At 55.7% G+C, this 13,932-nt stretch overlaps 1 protein-coding gene across 1 annotated transcript; it reads right to left on the bottom strand.

Annotated features, from left to right (window-relative positions):
• Window positions 1-773: 773 nt before the first annotated feature.
• Window positions 774-1,826, bottom strand: ADAT3 (adenosine deaminase tRNA specific 3). Its single transcript, XM_065873867.1, has one exon. The coding sequence runs from the start codon at window positions 1,824-1,826 to the stop codon at window positions 774-776; it is 1,053 nt and encodes a 350-aa protein (XP_065729939.1).
• Between the last annotated feature and the right edge of the window lie 12,106 nt (window positions 1,827-13,932).

The following is a 13,932-nucleotide window of genomic DNA, read 5'->3' as shown; positions in this document are numbered from 1 at the left end:
GGGCTCAGGGCAGGGATGTCTCAGGGCCCTGTGGCACTGTGTGGTCAGTCAACGTGTATCTGCTGGATGGACAAACAGGCCCCAAGCCCCTCGCACACGGGTCCTAGTGCTAACCCGCCTTGGAAGAGCCCAAGGGCCCCTCTGGGGACCCCGTGGGCACCTGCGAAGGACGGGAAATTGATGTGGTCAGCTGAGTCCAGGCTGGCCGGGCTCCTCCCCAGAGTCCAGCCACAGCCTTCCAGACTCCAGGGGCCCCGCTCTGCCCACACGTGGCTCAGAAGCTCACCATCCGCGCCCCCTCCAGTACAAGCCCAGGTGTCGGCGGAAGCAGCCACCCCGATCCAGGGACCCTCGCTCCTCTGTCAACAGACGACGACCTGGTTTTTTTTCTCTTGGCCGCACCGCTTGATACGTGGGATCTTATCGAACCTGTGCCCCCTGCACTGGAAGCACAGAGCCCTAACTACTGGACCGCCAGGGAAGTCCCAGACACCGACCTGGTTTTCAGTTGTTTATTTTCACACGTCAGATTTGTTTCCTGACACCTGAGAAAAGGAGACACAATCCTGGTGGCCCCAGAGGCCCAGGTCTGAAGCTGCCCGGCTACTCGGCCTGGCTGAAGCCCTGCTACGCCCAAGCCCGGAGAAGAGCTCACCCAGACAGGCATGCACCCCACGCGCCGGCAGCAACAGCGCGAGTGTCCCCAAGCCGAGACGGGCCGGCAGCCCCTGGCAACATGAGGGAGGCTGAGGAAGGTCCGGGCCGGGCCGGGCCTATGCGTCGGGGTCCAGCCGGCGGCACTGGGCCTCCAGCACGCCACAGAAGGCCTGGAAGCGGTGGTTGAGGTCCGGCTGGGCATGGAGGCGGAAGCGGGTGCCCAGCGCGCCGTCGGGCGAGGGCGCCCCGTAGAAGACGCGCCGCACGCGGGAGTGGACCAGGGCCATGGCGCACATGGCGCAGGGCTCGCGGGTGACGTACAGGTCGTAGCCGGTGCACACGTAGGGCAGGCCATCGGCGTCCTCATCCAGCTTGTGCACGGAGCCCGCGCGGACGCCTGGGGGGGCGGCGGCTGGGGCAAAGGAGCAGGCGGGGTGGGGTGCAAGGTCATAGGCGCCGCGGCCCTGGCCCCGGGCCACCAGGTCAATGCACACCATGGTGGCGTGCAGCAGGGGTCCGGCCGCGCTGCTGCAGTCGTGGCCTGTGGCCAGCACGCGGCCCGAGGCCGGCTCCACCACCACTGCCCCCACGGCCCGCAGGCCCCGCGAGGCCGCCTGCTGCGCGGCCCACACGGCCCGCTCCATGTGGCCCTGCATCGCCACCCGCTCCTGCGCCGAGAAGAGCTGCCCGGCCAGGGCTCGGGTAACCTGCCGGTCCTCGTGGAAGGTGGTGGGCCAGTGGGCGCGCGCCTCCTCAAACTGGCCCCTGGTCAGGGGCGGCCGCGCGGGCACAGGCACCAGGAAGGGCTGGCCCAGGCCACGGGGGTCCACGGCCGGCGGCGGGAGGAGCTCGGCCAGCGATCGCATGCCCGCGGCCGGACCTGCCAGGCACAGCAGCATCTCCAGCGCGTGTGGGCAGCCGGGGCGGGGGCTGGGTCGCACCCTCTTGAGGTGAGGCTGTGCGGGCAGCGGGTGGACGGCTGACACCTCCTTGAGGAGGCGTGAGGTCTGGCGCTTGTCCAGGACCGGCGCGGCGTAGGCCAGCACCAGCTCCACAGCGCCGGACTGCTGCTCAGACAGGATCGGGAGGGCCTGCCACGCCGGCTCTCGCTCGGGGCTCCCGGCCTTCGCGTCTCTGTGTGGCTCCACGTCGCCCGGGGTGGGGTCCATCCTCGGCAGGGCTCCGACTGCGGGGACAGACACCGGAGCAGGGCATCATCCTGAGCTGCGGGAAGCCTGCTGGGCCGGACGAAGGGTCGGTCCCAGGAGCGTGCCGAATCTGGAGGCTCGTCCAACCGAGCGAGACGCATCAGCGGTCGTGCTCTCACTCACGGCCTACTAACGCTTGCTTTGCACAGAGTTTAAACCGCCCTCGTTACGGTGTCTCTTTCCCCCTTTTGCTTTGAGATGTCTCACGTTGGGAGAATGCACACCGGACCTCAGAGACTTAATACAAAAGAAAGAACATAAACTGTCTCAGTTTTTTCTGTGTTCCACGGATACCGAGGACCGTCTGCACTACACCGTTTTACATAAGGGCCTTGAGCATCCTCGGATTTTGTTATCCTTGGGGGTCCTGGAACCAGTTCCCCATGGATACCGGGGAGCGACCGTGTTGACTACGTGCTGAAGTGGGAATACCCTGCCTGTCTCAGGTTAAAGAAACGTATTACTAACGTTAAGTTCACCTGTTTCTTCATACTTTTCAAAAACATGGCTTCTAAACGCTTCATCTCACATACATACCCCGCATTATACTCCTACTGGTCAGGGCTGCCTTGGATGATGTTAGAGATGCACTACAGATGACCTTCGCGGGACCCCAGAGGATCTCGGTGCCATGCCCGCTGCGCCCTGCACCCTGGCGGCGTCTCGGAGTGGGCCAGCCCCTTCCGCCTCTCCCCTCGGACGAGGCTTTTGCTCCTGTGATGCGCCCCAGCTCACAGGCCCCCCAGAGGACACGGTAGGTCCTCGCCCACCACCGCCTGTCCGAAGCTCACGATACGAGCTCGGCAAACGCACAGGACCAGGGGTGCAGGTGGCAGCTCTGAGAAGCAGCCAGCATGGACGGGCCCCTCGGGCACCCATGACGCCCGTGCCAGGCGGGGCCCTCAGGAGGGTCCGGGGCACTGGCTCTGAATCTGCTCCCGGCACACACCGTGCCCAGGATGCCAGGGCCTGCACAGCCTGCCCCAGGCCACAAAAGCTCCCATTGTCTCCCGGGCAAGATAAAATTGTCTCCTGGGCAAGACAGACACAGTCCCGTTTGTATCTCCAAGAATGCAAGCTCTGTCTGATCAAAATAAAACAAATGACAAATACAGGGGGCTGCCATTGGGACACTGCTGGCCGGGCTGCTGGCTCCCAGGGAGCATGCCGAAATACAGCAGGCCACCATCCGCTCCTAGGTGTGTCCAGGAGAACTGGAACACACATCCACGCAGGCACCCGCACACGCGTGTCTGCAGCGGCAGGATTCCAGCAGCAAAAGGTGGACACAACCCAGATGTCCACAGAAAGATGGACAGATAAACACAACGTGGTCCCTCCACACACAGGGGTATCACTCAGCCATGAAGAGGGGTGAAGTCCCGACACGCGCTACAACGTGGACGGACCCTGAGAACACGATGCTCAGTGAGAGAAGCCAGACACAGAAGGACACACAGGGTGTGATTCCACTGATGAGAAACGTCCAGAACAGGCCGATCCACAGACACAGAGAGTGGATTCGTGGCTGTCAGGGGCTGGTGGAGGGGATGGGGAATGACTGCTGATGGGGACAGAGTTCCTGTTGGGGGGATGGAATGTTCTGGAATTAGACGTGATGATCACACAACATAGTGAATACACTCAAACATACACTTTAAGTGGGTGAACCACACAGTGTGTGAATCATATCTCAGGAAAGCTGCTGCTCCTTGCGGGTGGTGGGGGACATGTGGTGGCCAGGGCAGCCGGCCCCAAACGAGGCCCAGCACCTTGTGACCACTGCTGGCGCTGGAACCACTGCACGTCCTCACACTGCCGTGAACAGGCTCCCCGACTCCTTCCCATGACCCAGGACAGAGACTGTGGGGCTGTTCCCTTTCTAGAGGCCAAGGAACTTGCCTGGGGCCAAGTGGCTGGGAGGACAGAGCCAGGACCTGACGCTGAGGCCAGGTGGCCAGCAGCTCCCCGACTCTGCCTTCTGAGCCCCGGACCATGGGGGTCCTGAGCCCCTTCTACAAATGAGAAACAGGGTCCGCAGAGGGTGACCCACCCAGCGACTTGCTTCATCGTCCGCGGGGACCTAAACGCGCGCGCTCGGAGGCTGACCTGGTCCTCTTTTTGTCCTTGAAGCCCCGCATCCACCCCCAGCTCTGGGCACCCCACTGCGCGCCACCCTCCCTGCTGTGCTCTTTGCTGCTCCCGCCAAGCTCAGGCCCTTCCCTGGGTGCATCCACCTCCCTCTGCCTACAGTGAGGGCACCTCATAAAGGTGCCTGTGCTCCAATGGGGGGGGGCAGCCCCTTTCACAACTGTTTACATTTATGGTTGTAGCCTCTGCGGCGGGCACCGGCTGCCAGGCTCAGGGAGGGATCAACTGCGTGGGGCAGGCCCTGGAGGGTCTGCAGAACCAGGGAGTCAGGACACCTAACAGCCAGTCCCCTCACTGGGTGCCCTGGAACTCCTGGGCTGTGGGTCTGGGGTCCGAGGAGGCAACGGGGCTTATTCAGCAAGCTGAGTCAGGCTCTGAAGGTGACACCCAACCAGAGGAAGGGGCCTTATCTCACCCCTGGGTGTGTCCCAGCCCTGCCCGAAGCCCTCACCCAGCCCACGTTTTCCTGGCTGAGACCTGGTATTACCTGTCCTAACCCCACCCTCAGCTTCCCCCTCTGTGAAATGGGATCCATGGCCACCGCCATGCATGGCTGCCTGGGGCAGAAAGTGACAAAATCCACAGGCGGCTCTGGGGCCCAGTGCCCTGCAACGGGCAGACTCCAGGAGGGCTCCTCAGAGGCGATGACCCAGAGCTGGGCCTGGAGGGAGGGTGGGGAGCCCTGGGCAGAAGGAACAGCCAGGGCTGGAGTCTCCAACACTCACACAGTCCGGGTGGGCGCTGGTTTCAAATACGGTTTCCAGGACTCGGCCCCATAGAAGGGGGAGGGCCCCAAAATCTGCATTTCTGACAAGCTCCCCAACAAAGTGTGGTCCGCAGATAACATGCAGGACGCTTCGCTAAATTCGAATTCCAGATGATCAGATAAATTTTTAGCATAATTGTTGTGTCCCATGCAATCACTGGGACATACGTATTCTAAAATATGTATGTGTGTGTGTTGTTTACACTAAATTCCAATTTAAGGGGGCAACCTGCGTGTTTATTTGCAAAACCTGGCCACCCTATAAGTGGGCCTTCGTGCATGAAAATTCGAGAACCTCGTGCATGTGGGGTGTGGGAGAGACCCGAGGTCACAATTTTAAAAGGTCTTGAAAACTCACACTTTCCTTAAGTATCAGGAAAGATTATCAAAGTTCAGGACGTACAGAAAGATTGGGGCATTTCCCCCAAAGTGGGCGGGGAGCTGCTAAGTGGACAGTCCAGTGGACAGCCCGGAGGTAGAGGGCTGGCCGCGAGGACCCCTGGGCAAGGCACGCCGGAAACAGCTGGGGCACAGGGTCTCCACCACGGACGGCAGGGGCGCGCGCACGCGCAGAAGGGCGATGGCGCGGAGAGCGGGGTCCCGCGGCCCGGCAGCCCCACGCGCACGCGCACGCGCACACGCACACGCGCCGCTCCCCTCGCCCGCCCGAGCCCGGCCCAGTTTGCTCCCTAGCTCCCCGCGCGGCCGGCGTCCACCGCAGCCGCGACCCCCGCCCCAGCTCCCGCTCGCCCTCCGCGGGAGTCTGGGACGCAAGAGCTCGAGACCCCGGGGCCGTGCGCTTACCTGACGAGACGAGCGGAAGCGCTGCGCTTCGCCAAGTCTTAGCAGCCGGCCCGCCTGCCCCGCCTCTTCACCGCCTGGCGCCGCGGGGCACGACGGGAGCGTAGTTCCAGGGGCGGAGTCAGCGTGAGGCGGAGGCGGAGCCTGAACTACAATCCCCACAAGAGCGCGCGCGCGCGCTCCGCCACGCTCCGCCCCTTTCTTGAGCGCTGCTCCCGTGACCGGCAGGAGAGAGGGGCGAGCTCTGAGTTGAGGGTTCGAGACCCATCAGGGCGGCGGGAAAAGTCCGACCCTGAGGGCCCTTTGGGAAATCAGCAGAGTGAAGAGACTGAGGCGGAGAGGCACACGCCACCCGTCGCAGTCACTCCCCGAGTCCAGTTTGCTGCTGCCACGTGGCACCGGAGAGCCTGTTCCCAGAGACCAGGATGCGGTCTGGTTCCAGTTCTGCTCTGGGGCCCCAGCCGACTCCGGCCTCACTTTCCCATCTCTACAGTAAGCGAAAGGGACCTCTTGACTCTCCCAGGCGAAACATGCTAATTTTTTAAACATGCTAATGAGCAAATCCAGTTATTCATTCTGGTTAAAGAGGTTAAACCCAGAGGGTCTCAACCAGGGGCAATTTGTCCCCCCACTCCCAGGGGACACTGGGCGATCTCTGGGGACATTTGTGGTTGTTACGCCTGGGGTTCCTTCTGGCATCAAAACCTGGGATGCTGCCAAACACCCCACAATGCATAGGACGCCCCCAAAGCAGCCTCCCAAATTGTCCACAGTGCGGGGGGGGGGGCGGGGGTTGGAAGACCGTGGTTTAACCCCACTGCTAAGCAAGGAGAAAGATTTAGGTCTAGAAGGACCCTGAAGGGGGAAAATTTTCAATCTTTCCATTTTCTCCCTGCTCCACTCCTGCGAGAACCAAGGTATCCCCTGCCAAGATCTGTTCAACGTCTACCCTTGGAAGGCAGTGGCTGGAGGGTAGAACCCACCTCCTAGAGTCCCCCCCGCAGCCCAGCTCCTCAGCCTTGCAGGACCCTGAGAGTCCAACCCCCTGTGTTTCTCCTCTTAATTTGCAAAGCATCTCTTGGTGTCCCAATCTATTCCTATGTGAAACAGCACTCCGGGAAACCATCCTGCTGGAAGCTAATCACTCTTTTCTTTTCTAAATACTCTGATTAATGTATGCTTTAGTTTAACTTTTTTTTTTTTTTTAGAGACGTCTTTCCATCCCTGCATGTCCCACTCAAGCTAGCCAAGCTAGCCAAGAGTCCCTGTTTTGCTGATTTTTTTTTTTTTTTTGGCCCTGCCACACAGCTTGTGGGATCTTGTTCCCCAACCAGGGATTGAACCTGGGCCCTTTGCAGTAGTGAAAGCACGGAGTCCTAACCACTGAACCGCCAGGGAATTCCCTGCTGATTTTTTTAAATGCTCTTTAACTGGTATGTTATTAAAAGCAATGCCTAGATTATTTGCATCTAAAAAATGAATCTCTTCAATGTATCTTTCTGCTTATTTTTAATTTCTCAAAATGCAAAAACACAGGTACGGATGTAAAATGGTGCAGCTGCTGTGCAAAACATTGTGGTGGTTCTTCAAAAACTTAAACAAAAAATTACCCAAAAATCCAGCAATTCCACTTCTGGGTATATACAGAAGAGAGTGGAAAGCAGGGGCTTGAATGGATACTTGTACACCCACGTTCATAGCAGCATTATTCACAATAGACAAAGGGTGGAAACAACTCAAATATCTGTCATCAGATGAATGGATGAACACAGTGTGGTCCATCCATACAGTGGAATATTACTCAGCCACGAAAAGGAAGGAGATTCTGACACCTGCTATGACATGGATGAACCTTGAGGACGAGACGCTCAATGAGAGAAGCCAGACACAGAAGGACAAATACTGTCTGATTCTGCTCACAGGGCGTCCCTGGAGGAGTCACAGCTACAGAGACAGGAAGTAGATGGTGGGGTCAGGGGCTGGGGGAGAGGATGGGGAGTGCCTGCTAATGGGCATGGAGTTTCCTTTGGGGTGATGAATATGTTCCACAGTTAGACAGGACTGATGGTTATACAACATCGTGGATGTACTCTCTATCCCACCAAATTGTACTGTCGAAACAGTTAATTTTGTGTTGTGTGAAATTCTCCTGAAAACAAGAAAGACATAAAAGAGAGAAAAGAAATGATCCCTGTCTCTCTGCCTCTTGTTTGCATACTGCCTTCATTTCCTTACCGGCCAGGGACAGACAGGATTTCGGCAATCCTCTGGCTGCAACCTGACAGCTGCTGGCTGGCCTCCAACCCACCTGTCTACCAGTGGGTTCCCCTTGTCCAGGGACCCTGCTGTCAGGCTGTCCATGCAGACAAATGTCCACCTACAACATGCATCCTCTGTGTCAACACAAAGAACTCCACTTTGGGGAGAAAAACCAACAAAGGCCCACTGAATCTTTCTAATGGAAGTCACGCACCAAGTCTGTGCATCCACAGGGTAGCGCTAAGGCGGGGAGGGAGAGGCAGTGTGGCGGGTGGGCAGAACAGGGCGCACACACATAACAGCTTGGTCCAGGGGTGTCTCTTTCACTCGGGTACTGCCTGGTCATCGGCATGGATACAGCAGAGGGGGTGAGAGAGGGGGTGAGACTGGAGTCAGGGTATTGACTCCCAGGTGCACACCCCAGAGAATTAAAAACAGGGACTCAAATACTTGTACATGAGTGCTCCTAGCAGCTCTACTCGCAATAGCCCAGACCTGGAAGCAACCCAAGTGTCCATCAATGGACGCGAGTGGATAACCAGAACAGGGGCCTTCCATACACTAGCGTATTATTCGACATTGGTCCTGGATCAGGAAGATGGGGGAGCTGCCTGTGCTTATGTTTCCAGGACTGGGATGGGGTGGCAATGGAAATGGGTTGGCATCTCCTTACTGGAAACCCCATCAAAGCCGGGCAATTGTAAGTGGTGTCTGTGTTCTATTCTCTTAGGATCCAGCATACCCTTCTGGACATGGCACGCCAATGTTTGTGGGGGACTGTCCTTCTCACATGCTCATGTGGCTCTACAGATCCATTATCAACTTAGCCCCGTCAATCAGAGAATTTCCATCCACAGAGCTTGGTTCGGGGAATGAACATGTAACTCAAGTGGGACCAATGAGAGTCATCCCAGGCACTTTGTCTGAAATATAAGCAGTGTCGCTCATGGTGCCATACAGTGGAAGCCTGGAGCTTCCATGAGTCATTTTTTGCCACCCAACAACTCTGAGATCTGGAGGGCGTGACCATGTCGCACATAGACTCTGACCCTAGATACTAGCCACTCTGCTGTTCCTCGTTTGTGCATTCACCCCCACCTATCAGCTGGACTTAAGCCTTCTGGGAGCATCATTGTGGTTGTTTTGCATTTGTATGTCTGGACCATGAGCCTCAGTTAAAAAAAAAAAAAAATGGGGGCTTCCCTGGTGGTGCAGTGGTTGAGAGTCCGTCTGCCGATGCAGGGGACACGGGTTCGTGCCCCGGTCCGGGAAGATCCCACGTGCCGCGGAGCCGCTGGGCCCGTGAGCCATGGCCGATGAGCCTGCGCGTCCGGAGCCTGTGCTCCGCAACGGGAGAGACCACAACAGTGAGAGGCCCGCGTACCGCAAAAAAAAAAAAAAAAAAAAAAAAAAATGTAATGAGAATGAAGACAAAACAGAAGAGGGTTGATCTTAGAAAGAAAGAGAAGTTGAGGAGTCCATGCCTTCACAACATTGTTTAAGCACCTTTTTTTTTTTTTTTAACTGTGCCACATGGCATGTGGGATCTTAGTTCCCAGAGCAGGGATCAAACACGTGCCCCCTGCATTGTAAGCATGGAGTCTTAACCTCTTGACTACCAGGAAAGTCCCTGTGTAGGCACCTAGATCCAGCCATACCTGAAGCAGGTAGCCCTTAGCCCTTCCTGTGTATCTTGTTTTGGTTTTTTGGTTTAAGCTAATTTGAGTCATGACTTCAGTCTTTTGTAAACCGAGAGTTTCAACTGATAGTGTCCCTTTTGTTTTTTGGGTTTTTTAAATTTTGCATTTATTTATTTATATGTTTTGGCTGAGTCAGGTCTTAGTTGCAGCACTCATGCGGGCTTTCTAGTTGTGGCGTGCTGGCTCAGTAGTTGTGGCATGTGGGCTTAGTTGCCCTGCGGCATGTGGGATCTTAGTTCCCCGACCAGGGATCGAACCGGCGTCCCCTGCATTGCAAGACAGATTCTCAACCAGTGGACCACCACAGATGTCCCATGTCTCTTTTGTTTTGATGTGATTCATCATCCAGCACCTCTCACAAGTAACGTGATCCTCAAAACTCACGGTGGTAGGTTAGTGTCTGCCACCAAAATGTGGCAAAACCATGGAATCGGTTCCCCAATTGGAAGCTCAACAGCAGCAGAAAGCACCCTGGAGTCAGTCAGAAGCCTGTGTCAGCTGCAGAGGTAAGACTTCCACCTCTGCAGGGCAGTCCGTCAACAAATGAGTCCAGGGGGAAGAGAGGCTTCCCCCCAAGCCGCCCCTATCTCCATGCGGCTGGGGCCAAAGTCAACATTTCTTCAGCCAAGTTGTGTGGCTTGTGTTTATCTGGCTTTTCATCCTGTTGACTTTCTGAGGTTGCTATGGGCAGCTGTATAGGCCCCAGGTGTTTCCCGCCTCTCTGGGGATCTTCCTGGAAATGGGTTGCAGGGGGCTTCCTTCAACTGCCCAAGAAAGGCAGATTAAAGGCTGTGAGAGCCTCACAAGGAGGGGAAGGTTGCCATCTCCTGTTTCCCGGAGGTTACAGGACACTTTCAATAAATGAATCCCTGCCTACCTACCCAGACTCTAACACACACACACACACACACACACACACACACACACACACACACACCTCATCTGGCCATTCCCCCAGGCCGGAAAACATTAGTTTCCAAGAGCAAATTCAAGTGTTGTAAAATTCTAAAACACAACCTCTTTTCTCACAGCCCTTTAACACTTAGTTTACACACAATTAAAACCTACAGCGTTCTCTGCGTTCCCAGGTCTCAGATGCTGAAAGTAATGATAATAATTAATAGAGGTTAGAGACTTCCCTGGTGGCGCAGTGGTTAAGAATCTGCCTGCCAATGCAGGGGACATGGGTTCGATCCCTGGTCTGGGAAGATCCCACATGCCGCGGGGCAACAAAGCCCGTGCGCCACAACTACTGAGCCTGCATGCCACAACTACTGAAGGCCGCATGCCACAACTACTGAGCCCATGTGCTGCAACTACTGAAGCCTGTGCTCCTGGAGGCTGTGCTCTGCAACAAGAGAAGCCACCGCAATGAGAAGCCCGTGCACCGCAACGAAGAGTAGCCCCCACCTGCCACAACTACAGAAAGCCTGTGTGCAGCAACAAAGACCCAATGCAGCCAAAAACTAAATAAAATTTTTTTAAAAAATAGTGGTTAATATTGAGACTTCCCTGGCGGTCCAGCGGTTAGGGCTCCATGCTTCTGCTGCAGGGGGCTTGGGTTTGATCCCTGGTGGAGGAACCAAGATTCTGCAAACTGTGTGATGCAGAAAAAAAAAAGTGGCTAATATTTACTAAATGCTTATTTGGAAACAGACACCATTCTCAACACTTTATATCATCTCATTTAGTCTTTTCAACAACTCTGTAAGACAGCAGTGTAACCTGTTTTAAAGATGAGGAAACAGAGATGCAATCTCCTAACCACCCAGCTATCTTTCATTGAATCTGTGTCCTTTTGATTATTTTACATTTATGCTTACATTTATGTGTGCACCTCCCCAACTAACATCCCAAGGTCTGCCTAGCTGTCCACTGTGGTTCTAGCTTAGCCAAAAACAGGGCCTGGCACAGCTAGGAAGACCACAAATCTTCCTCTCTGAGTTTTGCGGCCGCGGAATGACCCACCCCTCGCCACGTGGGAGTGGGGTGTCAGAGAGGAACCCTCATCTCTAGTACTCCCTATTCTTTCCCGGCCAGCTCTTTATTGTATTGTCTTTCCAGCATTTATATTAGCTGGTGATATTTACCTAGAATGTCTGCTCCAGGATGACTGGACATGTTGTCTACGGAGGTATCCCCATTGTTCAGAGTGAGAGCGCAATTCGTGCGAAGGGACCACGTTATTATTGTTATTATGCTGACGAGTCAGTCGCTCACGCATCCCGCCCCGCCCCCACCCCTAGCCCCGCCGCATCCCTGCGCCCCTTCCCCGACCTCCAGGATCAAGCGGGCACTGTCGCCACCTAGCGACGAAAGGCACCATGGTCCGAATCCCTGGCTTCAGGCCAGATCTGGAGATGCAGTCATTTGAGCACTTCCCCCCCAAACATCTACCCCCCTCCCCCGCCACCCCGGTCCCCCCACCCCGCCTCTGGCTCCTCCCGGTCAGAAGGAGGCAGCACCTGGCTCCAGTGGCTCTCAGTCTGGCAGGGGCGGCGTTACAGAAGTGGGTCTCTGAGAGGGATTCCCCACCACCAGCAACACCTGCATCACCTGAGGTCCTTTAGAAATGCAGCTCCTTGGGCCCCACCTCAAACCTGCGGAATCAGAGGCTTGGAGCGAGGCCGGGCCTTCTGTGCTTCAGCGGGGTCCCCGGGGAATACCCCTCCAGCCCTGAGCAGCAGTCTTCAACCACGTTTGCTCCCCAACATTTTCCACAATAGGGGAGTCCTCCAGGCATCGTGCAGGTGGGGACCAGGGATGCTGCTCAACACCCTACAGTGCCTAGAAGGGCCCCAACTCAGAGAACGATTTGGCTCCAAGTATCAGCAGTGCCGAGGTTAAAAAGCCTCACACTATTTGGGGGGAAAAATGGAATCTGACTCAATTGAGTCCCTGCTCACACTACGCACCAGGACAAATCCCCGATGGTCAGACAGGGTAAACCAGGGTGACCCTCAGTGTCTGTGTCTCCTCCTCTCCCTCCCACTCAGGTGTGTATTTAAGTGTGTGCAGCATTCCAGGACCTCGGAGGTCAGATGGTCATGGAGTACATTGTCCTGGGGGGGGGGGGTGTCCATGAAATCCCCTAATCCAGTGAATCTCACCCATGGTAATCCTGCCAACCCCCCAGGGGACACTGGGAGATGTCTGGGGACATTTGTTACTGTCATGACCGGGGGACGGGGGTCCTGACATCCAGTCGGTGGGGGGCCAAGGATGCTCTCCACACCCCGAAGAGCCCAGGATGCCCCCCCGCAAGAATCATCCACCCAGTCTACTGTCTAGACTGAAATTCTTGCCCCAGAGCCAAGCAGATACGCTAATCATAGTGGGGGACCTTGGGCAAGGGTCTTGGGGCTCCGAGCCTTCAAGCCCCAACTTTTGTAAGTTGGGAATGATGACAGGACCTATCCGCCTAAGGATGTTGCAAAGACAGCGACGAGCATGGACAAGGAAAGACCCAGTCCCTGGGTCTGGGAGGAATCTATGGGGCGGCAGACCCCTCCCCTTTAAAACGGAGGCCCGTATGGGACTTGAGGAAATGGGGGCCCTTCTGCAGAAGCCCGTGCCACTGTGCCAGGGACTGGGGGAGCCCCTTGTCCTTCCGCCTTCTGCTCTATCCTGCAGGTACAAACACCTGGCCGCGTCTCTTCCGCGAGAAATGCGGAGACATACTAGCTGCCCGTCCCGCCTCCGCCTGGAAAGGCTGCTTTCTATTGGTCTCGAACAGCAGTGGCGAGGACCGATTGGCCTAGAGGCGGGCCGAGGCGAGTGATGGACAGACATGGGGGCGGGGCCTCGGGGCCCTGAGAGCTTTCAGCGCGCATAAGGCCGGTCCTGGCCGCTGGAATGGGGGGCGAGGAGGGGGCGGACAAAGCGCCCCAGACCCCGCGGAATTGCCCAGGAGCCGATTCGTAGGGGTGGAACCGCAGCCGCCGGGAGATTGCCTGTCTTGCTCCCACCCTCTCTTTTCCTTTCTCGGATAAGGAAACTGAGTGTTTATTCAAAATTTTATTTCCTCCACCATGGCTTTTTTGCATTAATCTTTTTTTTAATTAAAAAAATTTTTTTAATTGAAGTATTTGATTTACAATGTTGTGTTAATTTCTGGTATACAGCAAAGTGATTCAGTTATACATATATATACATATCCTTTTTCATATTTGTTTCCATTATGATTTATTACAGGATATTGAATATAGTTCCTTGTGCTATACAGTAGGACCTTGTTGTTTACTTATTTTATATAAAGTAGTTTGTAACTACTAATCCCAAACTCCTACTCCCCCACCCCCTTTTCCCCTTTGGTAACCATAAGTTTGTTTTCTGCATTAATTATGATTTTTAAAATATATTGCAATACAATGGTATTTACCTCTATGAC

Source organism: Phocoena phocoena, chromosome 3, assembly GCF_963924675.1.
Source record: "Phocoena phocoena chromosome 3, mPhoPho1.1, whole genome shotgun sequence".
NCBI lineage: Eukaryota > Metazoa > Chordata > Mammalia > Artiodactyla > Phocoenidae > Phocoena > Phocoena phocoena.
Note: the sequence above shows the minus strand (reverse complement) of the source record. Positions and strands in the feature narration are given on the sequence as shown.